Genomic DNA, 21,454 nt, shown 5'->3' with positions numbered 1-21,454 from the left:
TTGAAGGAATTTACAGCATACACCGAGTATAGACTAAACTAAAGTGTCAATTTCTCTCTCTATATCTCTCTATATCTCTCTCTCTCTCTCTCTCTCTCTCTCTCTCTCTCTCTCTCTCTCTCTCTCTCTCTCTCTCTCTCTCTCTCTCTCTCTCTCTCTCTCTCTATATATATATATATATATATATATATATATATATATATATATATATATATATATATAAAGAGAGAGGTGTACACTGTTATCAAAGGTGGTGTAAGTTTACACGAAACACAGATTAATTTGATGTGGATCTAAAAATCCCTGAGTAAATGGAATGGTAAAATTACGCCAAAGGGTGCTTTTAGAGTCTTGCCGCAACATTCCATACTATTTCAGACAACATATTGAAAACCCCTAATTATTTAACAACCATTATCTTTGTGAAAATGTGTACATTTCCAGATGTCTTCATTTAGAAAACTTTAAATTAGAAACTTTTATTTCGAAGGCAAAATTATGAGAAGCTAGGAACCCACTAGCTGCTGGCTATGTTCTTCTACATCTAAATACAGTCTAGCGGAAGCCTGGGTTTCAAAGAACGAGAATCTAGTAAATGTAGGCTGTGTGGTTCGCCCTACCAAGAAGTAGTTCATACTGGACCTCGTTTTATTGTTTTGCTGTGCACACTCATTTAACTGACGTGAGCTTGAATGTTTAGGACATTATTCATGGACAGAAGTAATCATTAATTGCGCCGAGGGTCTGATGTCGATCTAGTGGAGCCTGCAGGAGGTGAAGCTGATTCTTCTCAGTTGCTCTCCGGCAATGATGGCGTCCAGATACGGGTACGGATCCCGGACCATAGGCAAAGATGATGTCAACTACAGAATGCATTTCCGTATGATCAACGAGCAGCAAGTTGAGGATATCACTCTCGACTTTTTCTATAAGCCACATACAATAACGTTGTTGACATGCACAGTGCTCAGCTTGATGTATTTCGCATTTACAAGGTAAGTGGTTTTAAGCCAGCTGTTTCGCTAGTAGCTAACAACGGTGTTCTTGCTAGATATAGTACTGTGTCGTTGGGATGCTTTTCCGGTTGTTATTTAACGATGTTAACTTTACTGGTTAGGCCAGCTGCCAGCTAGCCAAGCTGTTTTTGGTATCGAAATGAAATGTAGCTACTAGTTACAGTAAATGTTAACTGACAAATTGTTCTTTGTGTAACTTACTAGCTAAGGTGTTTCAGTTAGGACGTAGATAAACGCTAGCGTTTCAGTTATTATTGCCAACTGTCTACGCCATGAATTACTTTGACTGAATGTTTAATGACTGTTTAGCTAAATTGTGGCGTATTTGCCCTTTAAAGCTAAGATTAACATAGTCGTTCCTGCTCAGTCCCTGAATGGGAGACCAGATTGTTCTGGAAGTGGTGTTGTAGGGTCATCACGGGGCACTCTTCCCTATTGCCTACTGTGTATATAATAAAATGCCCTGGGGTCAGTAAATGGAACATTGCCCTGCATAAGTGAATGTTAAGTGGATGTCCTGACTCCTGTCCCTAAAGATCCAATGGCACTTAGCAATAAAGTTAGGCTGTTAACACCAATTTCCTGGCTGAATTTCCAATTTGGCCCTCATAATTGCCTTGTCCACCTAATCATCCCTAACGTTTAATTGGCTAATTATTCCCCCCTCTTCCCTCTCTTAATGGAATACATTCCCATGCTGGCCAGTTTAATTGAAAAGTCCTACCCCCTTTGTTTCTGTTGCAACCTCTAACATCTTTCTCAAAAGGTCAACTCCCCCTTAATTAATATACAATTAACGACACAGATGACCGCTTCGTAATCCGGAGACTAACGGCATGTAATTGTGAAATGTCATTGCAATGCTTCACTGGAACCTGGCCCAAGGATGTTTGAAGTGTGGCTAGCCAGAGGATGTTTCTGAATTCACACTGTCACAACTTCTAACCACCTTCTGGAGTTCACTAACACTCTCAAGCTGTATCCTGATGTTGACAGCAGATTATAGTTATTGTAATTATTTGAAGGTGAAGGTAGTGTTGTCATTAGAGCATCTGACCAGTTACCAAAAGGTTGTTAGATTGAGTCCCAGAACTGGCATGTTGAAAGATCTGTTCAGTTTCTGAGGCAGTTAACCTTAATTGCTCCCATGTCTTTGCTGCAAATAAAAACTTGTTCTTAGTCGACTTAACTGATAAAATAAAACTAGAGAATAAGAAAAAATAATCTAGCATCACCCTGTGTGGAATCTCACATCACTTTCATGTCATTACAGTATTCTGTTTTGTGGAGTTGAGGATACCACAATAATCTTAAATCCTTTACAAAGTGATTTTAATTTTTTTTTTTTTTTCCATTTGCTGGCTGTTTTCTCTGTTCAGTGTGACATTTTGCTTGATGAACATTGTCAAAAGAGTCCATGTCAGTAGAAAAGCCCAAATTAGGGAAATTCATTGTGATGTAATTTAGATTTCCTGAGCAGTACACCTACATGCTTGATGAGATCATACTATGAATGCGTCCAACATCTGGATTAAATGAACGCAGACAATGTCATTATTGGAAAACCAATAACTGTTACACTTAAATATACATTTATGTAAAAATTTAAGTATACCCCCTGGAAAGTTACATTTTCTTTACATATTGGCCATATGGGTATGTTCACCTTAACAGTATTAACAGATAAAGGTAACCACATTTAAGAAATTACAATGAAAGGTTATACTTGGCAATTTATTCATCAAGAATCAACAGAAATGCAATTTCACATTGTGGAAAAAGTATGTACATCCCTAGCTTCAATAGCTTTGGTTTGGCTGAAAGAAGTTAATGTAGCCATTTCCTGTAATAATGTATCAATCTCTTATTTTTGCTCACTGTACTTTTCACCTGAGGCGTGTCAATAATTTTTGCCTCTCGTTGTGTTAGGGATGAGACCAACGAAGACTCAAACTTGTGGGTGGGACTCATCCTTGTCATCTCCTTCTTCCTGGTCATCAGTGTTTTGGCCTTCCCTAATGGTAAAGACAAGTAACAGTTGTCAAAGCTGTTTCTGGCCTTAATGGCACACCTATACTACATATGGGAAAGAGTGTTTGGCCCTGTCAAGAGAGACCGCTATTTCCAGGGCTGCTGTGGTACTGGGATTGGGTTTAAGTTCTGTCTGATGTTCTGATCATTGTACCAGCCTTGGTTCTCTTCTGTGTGGATTAAGCCGTTGATTCAATATTTTTTGACCCACCACTTTCTAGGACCATTTACAAGACCACATCCGGCAATATGGCGGATTGTTTTTGGTGAGTGACTTTGAGTGAAGAGTTAATTATTTCAAAATTGTTACGTTGCCCGCCCCTAGGTCTAGGGAGTGTTTCAGTATGTTTCAGTTTCGGTTTGTCTGGATATCCGAGGAAGCACTTGGACAGTTGTCATTGTTAAAAGGCCTGAAATTATAGTGCATGGTTTATATTTTGTTCCTGTTTCTCTCAGGTCTGAGTGTTCTGTACTTCCTGTTCCTGGTGTTTATCATCTTCTTGAACTGGGAGCAGGTGAAAAGTGTCATGTACTGGCTTGACCCAAATCTGCGCTACGCCACCCGGGAGGCGGACGTCATGGTGAGTGCTGAGCAGACCCACACTGCTGTCAGCCTCTCTGGGTGGGACGAACCAAGTCATCCCAACAAGTCTAGTCCTCCCCCTGTCTGTTCCCAGGTCTTTTTAATCTTGGATCCTGATTAGCCGTTGCCATGACAACGGCTAACCCTTTCTAATGTCACACACACACACACAACCAAAAATGTATTTACATTGAAATACTGTGTTATAATTGGGTGTGAAAAACTCTCACTGTGTAGTTGACATGTTGTGCTCTTCTTCTTGGTCTCTAGGAGTACGCTGTCAACTGTCACGTGATCACCTGGGAGCGAATCCTGAGCCACTTTGACATCTTTGCCTTCAGTCACTTCTGGGGGTGGGGCATGAAGGCCCTGCTCATCCGCAGCTATGGCCTATGCTGGACCATCAGCATCACCTGGGAGCTCACCGAGGTACATGCACACATGCAGGCGCACACATGCAGGCGCACACATGCAGGCGCACACATGCAGGCGCACACATGCAGGCGCACACATGCAGGCGCACACATGCAGGCGCACACATGCAGGCGCACACATGCAGGCGCACACATGCAGGCGCACACATGCAGGCGCACACATGCAGGCGCACACATGCAGGCGCACACATGCAGGCGCACACATGCAGACAGACATGTAGGAATTCCAGAAAATGCCTCCATTTGTGAACCCAGAGAAGAGCTGGGTTTTGGGGGCACCGTGACCAGGTCCAAAGAGAACCTCTATTGTCTTTCCAAGTTTGAATCAGCTTCCCTCTGACATGTGTCCGTTCCTGACAGCTGTTCTTCATGCATCTGCTGCCAAACTTTGCCGAGTGCTGGTGGGATCAGGTGATCCTGGATATCCTGCTGTGTAACGGAGGAGGCATCTGGATGGGCATGACTGTCTGTCGCTTCCTGGAGATGAGGACTTACCACTGGGCCTCAATCAAGTAGGTCCCCCCCTCCCTGAGTCTGTCCTAAATGATCCCCCCTCCCTTGGTCTATCCTACTGAAACAGGAGATGAGCTATTGCCTTTTGGGTTGTTCTGGCCATGTGGTGGGCTACTCACAGTAGTTAGGCAATAGAGTGCCATTTGGAACTCTTTGTTTACCTCTCAGAATGGAAATAGAGCTTTTGTTTTGTCGTATTTTCAGGCCTGTTGCCTGGTAACATGGTGGAATTTAATTATGAATGCATCCGTATTGTTTTCATCTGCGCTACCAGGTGTACATAGCAACATGGAACTTAAAGTATGTCTTTCTGCAAGCATTTCTAACGTGTGTGTGTGTGTGTGTGTTTCTCTAGAGACATCCACACGACGACAGGGAAGATCAAGCGTGCCGTGCTCCAGTTTACCCCGGCCAGTTGGACGTACGTCCGCTGGTTTGACCCCAAGTCTTCCCTGCAGCGGGTCACTGGGGTCTACCTCTTCATGATCATCTGGCAGGTTCGGTTTGTCGCTCCACACATTATCTTCAACAGAACTGTCCATGTATTCCCGTGGAACGCACGTCCCACAAGGACCCTGAATCCCAAATGACGCTCTGTCCCCTACGCAGCACTGCTACTGGGCCCTGGTTGCACCGAGGGCATATGATGCCGTTTGGGACGCTGGCGTTGACTATCCTCAGCTAAATGAATTGCTTGTAATGCAAAGACAGTCTTGTTCCAGTCTGAACAGGTCTGGGAGGTAGTTCGAACTAGCTCCACGTTCTCAGTTGTATGAGGAGTGCTCCCTTGGAGTTCAGCTCATCAACAGCTCATCATTTAACAAGTGAAAGGCTAGCCAGGTTACATGTGACTGGGCAGGCACTTTCCGGACAGGGGACACCACCCTGGGCTTAACGGACAGAGAACTCGAGTAAGCCGTAGTGCTTTTGTGTCGTTAACCGAAGAGTCCTGTTCAAAGGGTGAAGCGTTTTTCTTTTTTTTTTCAACGGAAAACAAAATATGAGTTTTTGTAATTGATCACGTTTTAGTAGTCCCTTATTTGTCCCTTCCTTCCACGTGGAGCCTAATGAACACGCCCCCCGACCCCGTCCTCATTACTGGCTGCTATGGTGATGAAAAGCTACGGTGCCTCTGCCCTTTGTGCGTGGGTACTATAGGACAGTCATTCCTCTGTCCCATGTTCCCTACACTCTGGGGTCTTGACATTGTAATTACCCTAGGTTTGGAGGGGAGCGGTGACAGAGGTCTGGGGGGGGGGGGTTCTGCGGTAGCTACAGTTCAGATGCTCTTCACAAGGCCCCTTCACACTGGCTCAGGGTCAGATGACAGGAATAAGGCAGGCTTTGGTACCAGGCTCTTTATTATGATCTTCTGTGCTGGATGAGAGGCATGTGAATGTGGTGTCCTGGTTTTACAATACATGTGCTCAACAGTCTTCACCAAGACAAAACCTGACAATTTGGTCCCCAATTGGAAAAAGTCTAATTCCAACTGAGGGGCTAAGTTTACGGTGAAGCTAACAATTGAGGTTTAGTTTTAAGGTTGTGCTTTAGGGTACGTTTGGCATAAAGGTTCGGTTATTAAGGGAATCGTTATTTAAGTATTGAAAATCAAATGTGGGGCTGGTTCCAAAAATAGCCAATCATACCTACCTCACTGGGCTAAATAGGTCATATTTACATCAGCCTAGTGAAGTTATATTTACAGTGGGGGGAACAAGTATTTGATACACTGCCGATTATGCAGGCTTTCCTGCAGAAATCCAGAAAATCACATTGTATGATTTTTAAATAATTAATTTGCATTTTATTGCATGACATAAGTATTTGATACATCAGAAAAGCAGAACTTAATATTAGTGAACTAGTAAAGTTTTATTTACACCAGTCCCTCCTGTTGTCTTGTTGGTAACCGTGATAACTCTCTCTCTCTCTCTCTCTCTCTCTCTCTCTCTCTCTCTGTCCCTCCCCCTCTCTCCCTCTCTCTCACCCCTCTCTCTCTCTGTCCCTCCCCCTCTCCCTGCGTAGCTAACAGAATTGAACACGTTCTTCCTAAAGCACATATTTGTTTTCCCGGCGTGCCACGCCCTCAGCTGGTGCCGGATCCTTTTCATTGGCATCATCACAGCACCAACTGTGAGGTAGGAAGGAGCCCCGCCTCTTGCCTTGGGGGGCGTCGGCCTGCGCGTCTGTCTGCCTGTCCTTCTGCATCTCTTCTCCCAGTCCCCTCACCTTGACCATCTACCTGAACTCTTCTTCTAAACCTGTTTGTTAGTAATCCCTTCAGTGTCACCATCCCTATCAGTCCATCGCCACCATGTTTACAGTTAATAGATAAGAGAGGGCAGCGCTGGTTAACTGGTTCGCATGTCGGGTCTTGTTAATCCTGTATTTCTCCTGACCTGTTGTTTTCCCGATTTCAGACAGTACTATGCCTACCTCACAGACACGCAGTGTAAACGGGTTGGGATGCAGTGCTGGGTGTTCGGGTGAGTGTTGTTTTAATAATAACGTCAGGACTGTGTGAAGTCAGGTGTATACGGACATAAAGCCAAGGTGGGATCAAACTCCATTCAGCTTATCAACGCAATAGTTATTAGAAGTGGTTCTACATTAGGAACGGAGGGGCCGCGTTGGCCAGGAGCGGTACAGGAACTGGTTTGTTTTACTTCTCCTGTGTCTGAGTGTGCCAGTGGACTGGAATACACAGAGTTTTACAACCGCGATAGCCAACCGTCAGACGAATACTTGGCCATCATTCAACGACTAAACAGAGCTTTGTGACACTTCCCTTTCCACTGTGAGGGGGTGTGTTTCCACAACCTCTAGCGAGGAAGTGGGAGGGGTTGGAGAGAAGCTTTGTTCTTCTGAATGTTAACTGATCTGCTGCGGTGTTGGGAGCCGCGGAACATTAGGTGCCCGGCCGGGGCTGCGTGCTTTCACGTGCGCACGCGCGCACACTGCCTGGCAATGAACTGCTATTAAACAATGGCCTCCATTATCCCGCGGCTAAACCCTGAGTATTAATGAGTGGCCTTATTAAAGTCATTACGGAAGCACATGTTGTAGGAATGTGTGGGGAAGAAAGTCTCTAATACTCTAACCACTGAGACCGCAAGCAGATCCTGCATGTACATGTGTTAGAGACAGTACAGCACTGGTCATACTATATATGACAGATTGAGGAGAGTGCAGTGGAGATGGTGGTAAAGGACTCCTTCTTCTGTGGTGTTCGCATTAGGTATTCTTCATATATAGAGGTTGTGATGACATTGATGTTTACATATAGAAGACTTGGGATTTGGGGCACCTTTTGGAATGTGTATATCTTCTGGATATGCTGTCTGTCCAGGTCTCCAGTGTGTTTAGATGGTTAGCGCTGATTTCTTGGTTAGCGCTGATTGGATCTTCTTATTTTCCTCAGCTCCCAGCAGGGTAAAGGGTGATGTGAATATATTTGCCCTGTACCGTCACCACCCAGCCAGGTTACGGCTGTCTGATGTCACACTATCCCCCAAGTGCACTGCTACCTGACTAGGAACCTGTTCAAAATAGGGCACGGCGTAGGAAATAGGCTGCGATCTGGGACGCGCCCGTAGCGAGCTGGGTACCCAGCAGCCTAGGCTGTAGCGTGTGACCTTGTGTGTGTTTTTCACAGGGCCATTGCATTCCTGGAGGCCTTGGCGTGTGTCAAGTTTGGCCAGGACCTCTTCTCCAAGACCCAGGCCCTGTATGTGGTGGTCTGGCTGGTGTGTGTGGTAAGTCTCCCTGTTGTTTTAGAGCGTCAGTCACTGACACGTCAGTCCCCAGAGCAGACCAGGACCCCTCTGTTAACAAGGCTCGTCTGATATCAGGAAGTCTGTCTGAGTGGATTAGGGTTATAGAAATGTTTTGCGGTGTGAGATATGAATGTGTCATTACTATGTACACAGGGAGGCTGGTCCCTTGACAGTTAATGTCCCACGAAGCCCTAAGTCTCTAAAGGGCACTTGCCAACACTGGCTTCCCTCTAGTCTGTTTGTACATTAGATTGTGAAACGACAAGGGCCAGGGTTCAGTTTGGCATAGGAAACTGCTTTATCTGTCGGCTGTCTGTGTTTGCGTCTTAAGTCTTTCATTATGTGGCCACCATGTTAACTATATCAGGAACTACTTGACTTTGGGCGGTGACGAAAACTCCCCCTCTACCTCCTCCCCCCTCTACCACCTCCCCCCTCTACCACCTCCCCCCTCTACCACCACCCTCCTCTACCACCTCCCCCCTCTATCTCTTCCCTCCTCTACCACCTCCCCCCTCTACCACCTCCCCCCTCTACCACCTCCCCCCTCTACCACCTCCCTCCTCTACCACCTCCCCCCTCTACCTCTTCCCTCCTCTACCACCTCCCCCCTCTACCTCCTCCCTTTCCCAGGCCTTCATTACATTCCTGTGTCTGTATGGGATGGTTTGGTATGCTGAGAATTACGGCCCCAGAGAAAAGGTATGCTCCATGCTTGCTACACTGTCTCAGAATACAAACAGTCCTATCCATTAATGTCATCATTTATAACACATTTATTACAGTCTAACTGTAAATATGTTCAGAAGGCCTTTGTTCTGCAGAAGCTTTTATTTAGGTAGAAGGTACATTCAGAAGCTGTCTCACAAAATATATGATTTAAAATGTTGATATACCTGGCAACTGTTTAGAGGTGTGTGTGTGTGTGCACGTGCGTGTGTGCGTGTTAGTTAAACCCTTCAGGCAACATGATCTGGACATTCCCATGAAGAGAATGACCATATATCACTGCTCTTCAGTAGACAGTTAACCTTTCAGTCACTCCAGTGAACTGGCTTGCGTCCAAAATGGCACCCTGGTCCCTAAATAGACCACTACTTTGAACCAGGGCCTAGTGGGCCATGGTAGTGCAGTACATAGGGCATCAGGGACACTGGATCACCGGATCAGCTGACCGCTGGTTGTTGATGTCCCTCTCAGCCGTACATTACCGGAATCTCTGTAATGTGTTGTTCCCATGTTTCACAGAGCTACTCCGAATGCGAGGACAGTAACTACAATGAGGACTTTGTGTCGGAGGAGTATAAAAGTAAGTACGGTGGCTGTGTTCGTCAGTGGTTCCCAACTCTGGTCCTCCTGTACCCCCAACCGGACGCACTTTAGTTGTATTCCTGGACAAACACACCCGATTCAACTCAATACTTGATGCTGATATCCGGTGATAATTAGTGGACTCGTTGAATCAGCTGTCATTGGCCGCGGCGACAGTGAAAATGTCTACGGTTGGGCGTCGTTGAGAACCACTGACCTACACCAGTGTAACAAGGGGGTTGAAGGTGTTTCTATTGTTTGGTCATAGTCTGACCTCTAATGGTTTGACTAGGAATTTACTTCTTCTTCCCAGCATTTTAATCTTGGTTTAACCAGAAGCGACATAATAGAGAAACGTGGCCTGTTGTAGTGTGGCAGTCTGGGCTGCTGCAACTGGTCACAGTCACATTTGCGCCCCAGTTGTTCTGGGATTGTTCTAGGTGGGATCGAAACAGGCACCTGTGAACAGTAGAACGGTGTCGCTCGCCGATGACGACGTTCGGTTGCTAGAATTCTACTCCACCTGCTAACGATCGAATGCGTTGTGCCGCAAATTCAGTTGACGTCTATTTTAAGGAAACCAGTGTTGCGGGTCTAGGGCTCATTTTGGGGTGTAGACCATGTCTTTTTACCGTTTATTTCTGTCACATGGATGTATGCTTTTGTGTGTGCGCCTGGATTATGTTGATTAACCCAGAATTTTCCAGGTGAGCTGGATTCTGAGGGTGAGGCTCCTACAACCCGCAGGAGGGTCCAGAGCGCTGGGAGGAGCAAGTCCACCAATGGCCTGGGAAATAATTAAAGCAAGCCCCACCCCCAGGGTTGAGCCCCGCCCTCTCCTCTCTGAACCTCATGGAGACCACAGGGCTTGGAGTTGGATTTGGGGAGAGACGGAAAGGAGGCGATGCTCGAAGAAAGAAGGGAAGGATACCAGCACACTCCCTGTGCATTTAAACATTTACCATAAACCACCCATCCACGACATAAGAGGAGAGAGAGAGAGCGTGGACCCGGGTTAGAGGCTTGGTCGCTGGGCAGGATAGACCAATGCCAGGTCTGTGTCCATGCAGGGTTGTAGGGGAAGGGGAAGGGGCGGGGGACATGGCCTACAGATTTCCACGTAGGTACCTACAGGTGAAACGGTCACCACTCCAAACTATTCTACTGCCGATCACTGTGTGGGGTGTTGTTGTTTTGTTTTTTCCTGCGTGTCTGTCTGTTTGTCTGCCTGTGTGTGTCTGCGTGTTCCTGTTTTACTATCTGAAACAAGGAAAGTCGTGCAAAGTGAGGAGATTTAGAAGTCTTCACTATCAAGAAGCTTAATCTGACTTGGGGTAAAGTTTAGGTTTAGAGTTTAGGATGAAATTATTATTAGGATTTAGGTTAGGTAAAGAGGGTTAGGATTTAGTTCAGCATTATGGGGTTAGCTTTATGAGTTAGTGTTTGGTTAACGTTAGGCATAAAGGTTAAGTTATTGAGGATAGGGTTATTGTTAGGGTTAGTTAAAATGGTTATTTTTAATGGCACTCAATTACCGGTCATGACTTTGATAGTAAAGTCTTTGAGTGTGTGTGTGTGTGTGTGTGTGTGTTTTTGTTTGTTTTGTGGGTGAGAATGTGATGACAATATTGCTCATCCTCAGTTGGAACAAAATAATGCATGTTTCATTGTACAGGAGCTGGTAAACTGCTCTGATTGGAGATCTACATTTTACGCTATAAAATATATAATGAATGTGCTTGAGCCTTACTTTAATAAACCAGTCCTGTTTTGTCGTCAGACCAACGTATTTATGAAACGACTCCGATGTTTTTAACTTTGGACAGGTCTTTACCCGGTGTTATGGTCACCGTTTAGTTTTTATCACTCGAACAAATTGAAGAATGTGAACTGTGGACATGGTAAAACATTTCAGAACACTGACCTGGAAACAGGTGATCTCCTGCCCATGTACGTCTAGGTGATCATAATCTGAAAGGCTGAAACTGATCCTCGAGTGAATTGCCTGGTGCAAAATGGCACCAGGATTTTAATGCAAAGCAGCTTTGGCAAGAAACAAAGTAAGGAAGGACATACTGTTAAGACCGTTTAAGCACTTTTTTTTTTTTTTTTTATGAGCCTGCCGCTGCTTCAGCTTCATAATGTATGTTGACTTCCATTGTATTGGAGATACTGTACATTTACTGTAATGTTTTCTCTTTGGTGTCTTTTGTGAAATCGTTGTGACCTTGAGTGATTTTGTTTTGTTTTCTCAGATGGCACCCTACGATCATAGTGTATTCTTTTACCTGCACTATGTTTTAATAGGATGCCGTTTGGAAGCTCACTATCCCTTTACATCCATGGCTGCTATCTTTTTCCGCGTTCTTGTAAATGACAAATTGTCTTGGACCTTCAATTTATCTGTACAGGCAGGTAGCTTCGTTGTCCAACTTCTCGTTCTGGTCTACATTGGCCATTGGCATGGCTGAGTGGAAATGGGTCTGGACGTTTCTGAACGGGCCCAAGGGCGATTTGAGTAAAAAAGGGTCTTCAATGTCACAACGTCACAAAGCCAGTCATTCAACGTCTGTTTTTTTAAAATTAATTCTAAGCCCTTGTGCTTATATGTATGCATGTACTATTAAATTCTTTTTTTCATTTAATTATTTTTTTTCAAGCTCCAGCATTTTTTTTTTTTTTTTTTTTGGGTTTGTATTTCACCTACTCCTTTTTGTTTTTAAGTCGTGTTTTTGTTACCATTATCTGGTGAGATCTCCGAGGGTCCTATCAAGGTGCAATAGGTTCTATCGGTCAGTCACAGGCCCAATTCCAGTACTTTTCAAATGCATCCATCCTTCCTTCCTCCATGTCTCGCTCGGAATGAGCACTGTTCTGATTAACTCGATCGGCTACCTTTGCATATAGGATTACTTCTAATCCCTGAGGTGTGCTCTGGCAAATAGACGTTATCGTTCTCACCACCCATCCAGTTGTCAGGCCGGAGATCAAGGAAGGAAGGAAGGAAGGAAAGGAGGAAGGGAACGAGGCATGTCTCCAGACACCAGACAATCTCAGACACTGACAGTCATTCCCCAGGTAGCGAGGACCCGGTTCCCTTGCTGGGTGGAATATGGCACCATTGTTTGTACGCTGTTTTGCCAAAACAACTCTGTCTTTAAGGAAACTTTTGTTTTTCACTGTGAAATAATAAGACTTATTAAAACTGTTTTGCATTTTCTCCAATTTTTTTTGTAGACTTGTTTACTTAGAAATTGTCTCACGTAGCCACAGGGAAGCTTGGTTTTTGACAAGTCTGAATTATACAACCAGTGCTGTGTTATAAAGGCTGGACTAAATGATGTGCAGTAATGGAGCTTCCAGAATATCTGTCTATTTCACGGTACATGCTACAACACACCTGATGACAACGGCGTATGTTTGTATTGTATATTGGGGGGGTCAGGGTCAATGGATCCTGGGATTTTCAATATTTTCCAGGAGGGTCACATTGACACGGCCCACCCTAATTCTACACCACTGCTTGACTATAATTGCTTTCTTGAATAACCAAAGGGGTTTTTGTGCACTCTTTGGTACTTCAGCCCAAGCTATGGAAGAACAATTTACCCTTTATAACATCAGGTTTTATACCACAAGTGTTCTGGTACGGGCTGGTATTTGTAAGGGCACATGGTTGGGGGGCCAGAAGATGATTAGGAAGCAGGCCTAGATGTCCCATGTGCCTCACAACTTAACAGCATCAGATTTCACTGGAGTGGCATGCCAGGGAACAAGACAGGCAGAAATAGCTGCCATGTTCTGGCCTTAAAAAATCTCTCAACTAACTGTGGAATGAATTGCTTCCAAGCCAAGAAAAAAAACCTTTAAACTGCTGAATGTCAGTGTAACTGTACTGTGTTCCTAGTAGAGGCTATCGTTGAGCCTGTAAATGACATAAATGGTATATTCTGACAGGTTTTTAAATAGGTTAGTTTGATTGTCTGCATTGACTGTGAATATAGCAAGTCGCATTCTCTTTCTGGGCCAAACTCCAATGGATCATGGGGAAATTGTGATTTACGGATCTACAAATGAACAATAGTTACAATGCACAGCGATTTGTAGATCAGTCAAGTCGCCTGCAGTCGTTCTGATCTTCTGAATGAGGATCCTGATGGCCCTGAGACAAGTCACCTCTTTACCACTAGAGGGCAGCGGCGCTCCTCCAAGTGACCCCTGTGTTTCAGAATCACATGACAATCTGAGACTGTAGCACCGGCGTTCAAAATGTCACCCGTGTCGTCTGTTTCTTTCCGTCTCTCTCTCTCCCTGGCCGTCTGCCTGTTCTCGTAAGACGGCTTTCTGACATCAGGAGACCGCGGCAGAGCTCACACCGGGACTGGATGGGTAGTAAATGAGGGGCTTCCCTCTTATGTTATGGCTGACTTTCCACTGCCTCCTGGCCCACTGAGCCCTGATGGAGCCCTCCTGAGAGAGATCCACATCAGCCTGCTGGAGTGTAAAGTCTGCTTTGAGAAGTACAACTCCAGTCCGAAGGAGCGCCGGCCTCAGAACCTGTTTTGCGGCCATGTGCTCTGTCTGGAATGCGTCCGGGCACTCTCCCACCCCGTCCTCAAGAAGCTGGAGTGCCCCTTCTGCCGGCAGCTGTGTGACGTCGAAACCACGTCCCACTGCCGGGCCCTGACCGACCTTCAGGAGCTGCTGCACTGCCACGCCCCTAAGTCCGCTGTGCCCCACCGGGCCAAGGAAGGGAGTGGCTGCGGTCGGGGTGTGGGCTCCGGGGCTCTGCAACTCTGCTCGGCCTATGGAGGCTGGGGGACGTTGATCAACCCCACCGGGTTGGCTGTGTTCCGTTCCTCAGGGACCGCGGTGGTGGTGCACGACGGGGACCAGAGAGTCGCGGTGTTTGGCCCCCAGGGCAGGCGTCTGCACGGGTTCGGTCAGAAGGGTCGCGGCCCCGGGGAGGTGTGTTATGCCGCGGATGTGGCGGTGACCCCCGGCGGCTACGTGGTGGTGACGGACGCCGGCGACGGCGCGGTGAAAGTGTTCAGCTCCCGGGGGAGCGTTGTGCTGGTGGCGCGGGACTCCTTCCAGACACCCTGGGGCGTAGACGTGGATAACTGTGGACACATCCTGGTCACCGACATCCGGGCCGGCATGCTGTTCCGTCTGGTCGTGGATTTTGCCCGTGGTGTGACCCTGACGAACCGAGCGGTTGTCACTCGGCTCCACCGGCCCAAAGCGGTGGCCTGCTGTTGGGCGACCGGGAACGTTGCCCTGGTAGAAACACTACCATGCACCACGACAGACACCACATCTCCGACAGGTCCCCAACCCACCAGGCTGACCCTTTTCAATAAGGACTTTGATATTCTGTCTCAGATAGATAGCTTTGGTCTGAGCCTTGGGGCCTCGATTTGGCCTTGTGTGTCTGCTGTGGCCTTTGACCGGTTCGGGGATGTGATTGTGACCGACTCGCAGCAGGGGCTGGTTTGGAGTTTGGGAAAGCTCCAGGCCAGTCCAGTTCTGACCCCACTGGTCAGTGCAGACCTGGTGCGCCCTGTGGGGCTGGTTGCTACAGCACAGAACATGCTGATTGTTTTAGACAGTGGAGACCATGCAGTGAAGATGTATTCAGTGAGCTAAAATCCTATTCCAGCAAGGAAATACATAATGTAGCCTGGAAAGGGTTATCTATGTCAGGTTTTATTATTGTATTATTAAATAAATAAACGAATAAAAGTTCAGGAAATACTTAGTGGTCACTTACATGTTGTGGCAGAACACAATACATTGCAGGTTATTTTCTTTTTTTTATGTTGTTGGACATAATTAAATGTTAAAGGTTCGTGTGTGTTTTACCCATTTTCATGTGACCCGTAAAGTACCAATAACATGGTTATAACGGTATTATTTCTGTGCTTTGCAAATGTGCTTGGCCATTGTACAATGTTGCTGATTACTCTGCCTCTCGCTACTATTTAGGGACACCTAGTGGCGTTAACTGACTGGTTAGACGAATTAGACACGCTTATTTACTTTCATTAACCCGTCTTTATCCAGGACGGGAAGAACTCTTGCCATAAGTCAAACGTATTAATTACAATTTAAAATAGACTATTTGAACACGGTTGGAAACACAATTGTAAATCTTGTGCACCACTCTGCACGCTATCGAGTGAGACCAGTCCACAGAAAAGCTCCCCAAATAGAGCAAATAGTTGTATGATCTTATGGTCTCAGTAAAAGTTTTGCTGATTAAGACCACTCCTCTTCCTCTTCCACATTTAATACAGTCTGCATTTCACAATATTTTGGAACTCCAAAAAGCGCGTGGCATACGGGTTCCGACTCTCCTTCATGTCCCAAGTACAGTTTGTGTAATGAAAAATCATTTTTTTCTTTCGCATAGCCGTCAGCACGGCGGGATTTCCAGCAGGCAGCCAGAGCGAGCCAGCGAGCCAGCCAGTCAAGCGAACTGCTCCCTCTGGAAGATGGCGGTTGGGATGCTGTCTGGGGCTGGAGCACAGCGCTGGATCTTCATAGGAAGCTAACTTTACGGATGTAAAGACAATGTTCCGTTTTTCTTTTATCACTCTTATGGACTGGACTACTCTGGTGTTGTGTAATTAGAACACACATCACCCTTTAACCGGCTGAAATTTGGTCGGAAAGTGGAGGGGTCTTTTCGGGGACGGGAAAAGCTAAACCGCTAGCCGTAGCTTGCGCATTGCTTGCTCTTGCTACACATTGATGGTAGGGTGGGAGGAAAGTGGATGAAAATGTCGGATACCAAGGTAAAAGTTGCGGTCAGAGTCCGGCCCATGAATCGTAGAGGTAAGTGAAGAATAATTGAAACTCAGCCGAAGTTCTTTATTTTGTTAAAGCGAGTTTTGGGTTTAGTCCGCATTCTTTAGCCCCTTTATCCCACATTGATTTTGCTGCAGGTTGAGAGGGTTAACAAGTCTAGCCAAATGACAGGATGCTGTATGCGGCTAGGGGTGCTAGACATAACTTCCTAAGTGAAGGGCAATAAATCTTCTAAATGTCACACAAGTACACGATTATCCATTAGACCTGGTGTAAAGCTTTATATTTCTCGAAAATATTTAGAAACTTTTCTCTACAACTTTCCTCTGAACTCTGCAGAAACGGAACTGCATACAAAATGTGTGGTGGATATGGAGGATAACCAGACAGTTCTGCATCCACCGCCTTCAAATACAAAAGGAGAAAACAGCAGGTAAAAATAAATGTACACGTTTTGAAAATCGTTGATGTTCTGTTATCTGTATTTTTGATACAACTTCGATGACATGTTGATGGAGTGGAAAAGCTTGAGGCCTGTTTGAAAAACTCGTCCTTGTATTTTGGTGTGACATTATTTAGGGAGCGTCTGGGCTCCGTTCCGTATCTTTGCCAGGCCTGGGTCTCAAAGAGGAAAAATATTATTTAGGATTTTACAACAGTGAAAATAAAAGTAATCATAGTTGTTTAATCACGTATTTTTAGACAGCGGCCCCTAAGTACATGCATGCCTGGGTCTTTCATCATCGCCTGCCCCGAACGCAACTCACTTTCACCGGTCTGGACACAGATTTTGGTCTGGATAGGCCTACTGTCCCTTTAAAAAAGTTTTCTGCATCGTTCGCCGCGCTGTATAACAACATCCGACCCAATGAGAATGCCTGCCGATGTAGCTATACTGCAGATTGAAGTATTTATTATCGTTTGTGATCTATTAAAAATGAAGCAACAGAATGAAGATCATTATATGTAACAGTGTCCAGATGTCACATGCTTGTTTCTTTGAACATTACCGGCAGTATCCCAGCTAACCTTTTCCTCCAAAAATGTAGCAGAGAACTGCTGGCACTGTGCCTAAATTCCGAAGCAACCAACAGTATAAATAGATGCAGCGACAGACCGTCAGTGGCTGAGTTACTGCAGTACCTGTGCTCTTTTGTCCTAGCCTGTTTTCTTATCATCGTTTTTGACAAACTTTAGTTTTTTTGTTATGTAAATCATTTTTTAAAGGCCCCGGAAACGAACTAACATAATAGAGACACTCTGAATAGGATAACATCTCACTTGCATCCAAGAAACCAACCTTTGTGGTCTCCATATCAATTGCATAATTACCACACATTTTACACATGAACAATTCTGCAGCAGCACTCCGTCCCACTCTTTACGTGACTTGAATGTGTCGTCTCCCTTGTACATTTAACGTTTTGTGTTAGCTGGGCCTGGGCTTAGGGAGAACTTATCCTCTACTGGCTGTTGACTGAGTGGAGTTTTTGGAATTTACACTGCATAGATAATCTCCCTGGTGGCAGCGGTCTAAGGAGCAACATTCCGGGTTTGAGCTCCGACTGTGTCACTGGCTGACAAGTGGCCGGAAAGTCCCTGGGGAGAACATAATTGGGGATTGGCTTGTCAGGGGGGAGAACCAAACTGGGGAATGGCTTGCGTCGACTCCTTTTGAGGGCTTGCCGTGGTCTTCAGGTCTCCCGAGTCTGTTGCACTGAGACAGGGCCGTAGGTACACTTGGGTGTGGTGAAATTGGGGATAGAAAAGGGCGTTAAGTTGGGCGGCAAACCTTTATTATCTTTTCTGAGGAGCTTGACGGTGGTGTATGGCGATAGATGAAGAGGCAGATAGGAAAGGTAGGAGGACCAGTTGCTCTACAGCAGTGGGGGGTTCAGAGCCCACATGCTCACAAGGAACCCGTGGATTATACCGCTGGATCTCCCCAAGCCACAAACCCTGACAGTTTTCCCAAAACCTCATCTCCATGTGTTTCCTAACCTCATGAGTGGTTTCTGTTAGTCATGTCAATGTGAACTGTGTTATAGTGGTTGTTATAGTGTTCTTGATCATCCCACATCACACTGAGTGATTAAACACTACCATGACACACGTTAATTCCCTTCACAATGTGGTGACTGAAGGAGCTGAAAAAGCGGTACACTAGTGACTAACTACAGTACGAAAGCTTTGTCAGACCGTTGTCCCACACCCGGGGTCACGTGCTGATCACAGATCGCTTTAAGGTGCCATTTCACAGGCAGATAGAGGTGCAGCGCTCCTCCACTGGGCATAATGGGAAAGGTAAGCTTTCAGAATCCTCTCCTGTTTCGTCTACCGGGAGTTTGCCCCGGGCATTGGGAAGCAACCTGCCTGTCTCTATCTCGCTCTGTTTCTACGAAGGTAACTCGACAGGAACACGAGAACAAGGGATGTGTGTGGATCGGCAGAAAGACGGATCCCCTCTTTTGAAGGACTTGTGTGGACTAGCAAGTGTCTGAGGTGCCAAGGAGGATAGCTTAGACGGAGCACTTCACCCCTCAGTCAGCTTTTGTGTGTATTTTTAGTAGATGCACTTCCATGTTCCACTCAAGACCTTCCAAAGCAGAACAGGGAAACCTTATAATATAGAACCAGACATAAACAACCCTCCGTCTAAACATCCATAGAACTGGATCAACACTGTTGCCACATGGCTATAACCAACCATCAACAAATGTAATACTGTTTATTATTTATTATGTTTGTCCCTCAAAATCTACATAGCACAAAGAGGATGTTCGCCAAGGCAGATGGGCTTGGGTAGTTTTTTTCCTACCTTGTTCTTTTTCACAAATAGCACCCTATTCCCTTTATTTTTTCCCTGCCTCTGAGCAAGACCTAAGGGTCTCTGGTCAATTGCAATGCACTGAATATGGAATAGTGTCCCGTTTGGGACGTGGCATCTGTCATCCTGGATTAGACTTGTGACCTGATTAACCAGAGATGCAAATTAAACCATCTCCCAAGGCCGCTGTTCATTTATGACAGAACACTGATTATTTACATGGGCCCCATGCGCTTTGGCCTTGAAATGAATGAGGATTCTACTGCTGTGATTTGTTCATGGGCCCTGAATGTAGGTTATGCATCAGGTCTCTTTCTCACATGAATGCCAAGGGCTCCTTTCCGGGTGTCCAATGGAGACCAGGGAAACATGGTCCACCCTAACTGATGGGGGTGGAAAAGTGGCGTCCCGAATGACCACTTCTGATGTAAAAATTAGTGCACTTCATAGAGAATAGGTTGTCATTTTGGATGCATCCGGCCAGAGGGGCTTGAGGGTAGAAGAGGTGTCTGGCTGTGAGTAAAGCCATCACTGTAGGCTCTGCTTCAGTCTAATTGGCTAATCGGTATCCTGACCCAGGCTAACTACACCCGGCCTAGAACTGTGGTGGCGCTTCTAATCATCAGCTGTAAATGAACAAGTAATGATCAATAACTGACCACGCAGACATAAGCTGTCCATTAACTGGTGGAGTGAAGGCCGTTAACAGAGCTGAACTGCTCCGTTCAAGTCCATTAAGTTAGGTTCCAGAGCTGATGCGGAACAAGACAAGAGTTTTGTGACAATTGAACCACAGGCCATGTGTCTGGGTGTGTGGTCGGAGGGGAATGGACGCTTCATGTTTATTGGGTTTCTTGTCATGTGTGATTTGGGGCCAGTCTGTTAGGAATCTAGCGCTCAACAGACCAAGAAATGCTGTACATTATATCCAGGGTCTGGTGTTCATTATTCAGTCGTTTTTCCGCCACTTTGTCGTTCCCACTTTGGCAGTTGGAGAGTAAAACTCTCCAAACGTTTTCGAATCCGTAGTTTGTAAACAGATAAGACATTAGAGTACCCTGCAAGATCATTCAACTACTGAGTGTCTCAACCACTCAAAGCCAATGTGGCTTCCCTGTGCCATGGTGTGAGTTGGTTGAGTTGGGTAGCTGCTGCCTGGTGTCATCTTCCAATCTTTCACATCCGGCTGGACAGTGAAGGTCAAGCTAGATACTTTGTCATTTGGTTCATCCACCAAATGGTTGGTGTTATACAAACCTGCCATTTTACCCGCCAACATTCATTGTCTTCTTACCTTGAACTGATTTATGTTCTTTCTTCTTAGAATTTGCTACTTTTTGTCACTGTGAACATGAACTTTGAAGGCTTGCGACATTCTTTGCCTGTGGAGAAATATTTTGGAATTAGTGTTCTCTGGATATATTTTCTGTATTTTTTGACCATAAAAAGTTCTGAAGAATATTCTGAAGGCAGCGTTTCCACGGTAGCTAATGTTCAGCTAAGGTTCAACCAGTGTTCAGACAAGGTAGCTAATGTTCACTCGCTGAGTGAGGTTGAGATTGGCACATTTAACCTGCGCAAACCATCGTCTTGAGGCGCCCAACCAGTTCTGTGATTAGTGGGCCTACAGAGGAAGAGGTGCACCCTCAGGTCCTATCTCTTGTCGTTCTGGACACCTGCCCACCTGCCACTGAGGTGTATCACAGTGAGCAATCTATCAGCATGTCAGATAGAGCTGCAGGGACACAATCCTGGTAACCTCAGCATTCAGTCTTCCATTACTGGTTAACGTCTTCAATTTCAGCCTCAGAAAAAGTGTGTAGGACAACGTTCCTGGGATTTAGCCTGACTGGTTATTGTAATTTCGAAATGCATTTTGCATTTACAGCAAACTATTGTCTCGTGGAATATGAGTTTGAATATTCTGGCACTTTTCTGAACCGAGACCACCATTTTGTAGGTACCGTGTGAACATTTAAGCTATGTAAAGAATGTGGAAAGTATACATGCTTTTCCTTTGATGGCTCAGGAACATTTGGGCATGTCTTAGGGCTATGATACATTGTGTCTGGGCTTGTGACCCTCCTTCTGTTCCTCTCCCCCCCCAGGGAAGAATTGATCAAAATCCTACTGATGTCGGCATGGAA

The 21,454-nt window shown here is 45.6% G+C and overlaps 3 protein-coding genes across 8 annotated transcripts in view; all 3 read left to right on the top strand.

Moving 5' to 3' along the window:
• The first annotated feature begins 539 nt into the window (after positions 1-539).
• ptdss1a (phosphatidylserine synthase 1a) lies at positions 540-12,892 on the top strand. The gene is made up of 13 exons (XM_010884456.4): positions 540-995; positions 2,946-3,037; positions 3,269-3,313; positions 3,504-3,628; positions 3,901-4,059; positions 4,425-4,576; positions 4,933-5,074; positions 6,606-6,718; positions 7,001-7,066; positions 8,236-8,335; positions 8,990-9,058; positions 9,605-9,665; positions 10,375-12,892. Exons 1-13 carry the CDS (start codon positions 808-810, stop codon positions 10,467-10,469), a joined length of 1,407 nt encoding a protein of 468 aa, XP_010882758.1. The 5' UTR covers positions 540-807; the 3' UTR covers positions 10,470-12,892.
• A 911-nt stretch (positions 12,893-13,803) lies between these two features.
• On the top strand, positions 13,804-15,993 carry LOC105018766 (E3 ubiquitin-protein ligase NHLRC1). The gene has a single exon (XM_010884457.3). It carries the CDS (start codon positions 14,087-14,089, stop codon positions 15,314-15,316), a length of 1,230 nt encoding a protein of 409 aa, XP_010882759.2. The 5' UTR covers positions 13,804-14,086; the 3' UTR covers positions 15,317-15,993.
• A 138-nt stretch (positions 15,994-16,131) lies between these two features.
• The window catches only part of kif13a (kinesin family member 13A), a 60,067-nt gene continuing 54,744 nt past the window's right edge, over positions 16,132-21,454 (top strand). For all 6 annotated transcript variants that reach the window (XM_034288669.1, XM_034288668.1, XM_034288665.1 and 3 more), the window contains exons 1-2: positions 16,132-16,507; positions 16,820-16,913. In XM_034288669.1, the coding sequence (XP_034144560.1) occupies positions 16,447-16,507; positions 16,820-16,913 (155 nt within the window). In that variant the 5' untranslated portion in view covers positions 16,132-16,446. The remainder of the gene's footprint in view (positions 16,508-16,819; positions 16,914-21,454) is intronic.

The sequence above is a fragment of the Esox lucius genome, chromosome 20 (genome assembly GCF_011004845.1).
Source record: "Esox lucius isolate fEsoLuc1 chromosome 20, fEsoLuc1.pri, whole genome shotgun sequence".
In the NCBI taxonomy this organism is placed as follows: Eukaryota; Metazoa; Chordata; class Actinopteri; order Esociformes; family Esocidae; genus Esox; species Esox lucius.
This window is presented reverse-complemented; position numbering and strand designations above follow the sequence as displayed.

Bases quoted from the DNA above. Each gene is read 5' to 3' on its own strand.
- ptdss1a (XM_010884456.4), top strand. From the start codon at position 808: ATGATGGCGTCCAGATACGGGTACGGATCCCGGACCATAGGCAAAGAT. The intron at 996-2,945 runs GTAAGTGGTTTT...TCGTTGTGTTAG, and splicing joins ATGTATTTCGCATTTACAAG to GGATGAGACCAACGAAGACT. The intron at 4,577-4,932 runs GTAGGTCCCCCC...GTGTTTCTCTAG, and splicing joins TACCACTGGGCCTCAATCAA to AGACATCCACACGACGACAG.
- LOC105018766 (XM_010884457.3), top strand. From the start codon at position 14,087: ATGGCTGACTTTCCACTGCCTCCTGGCCCACTGAGCCCTGATGGAGCC.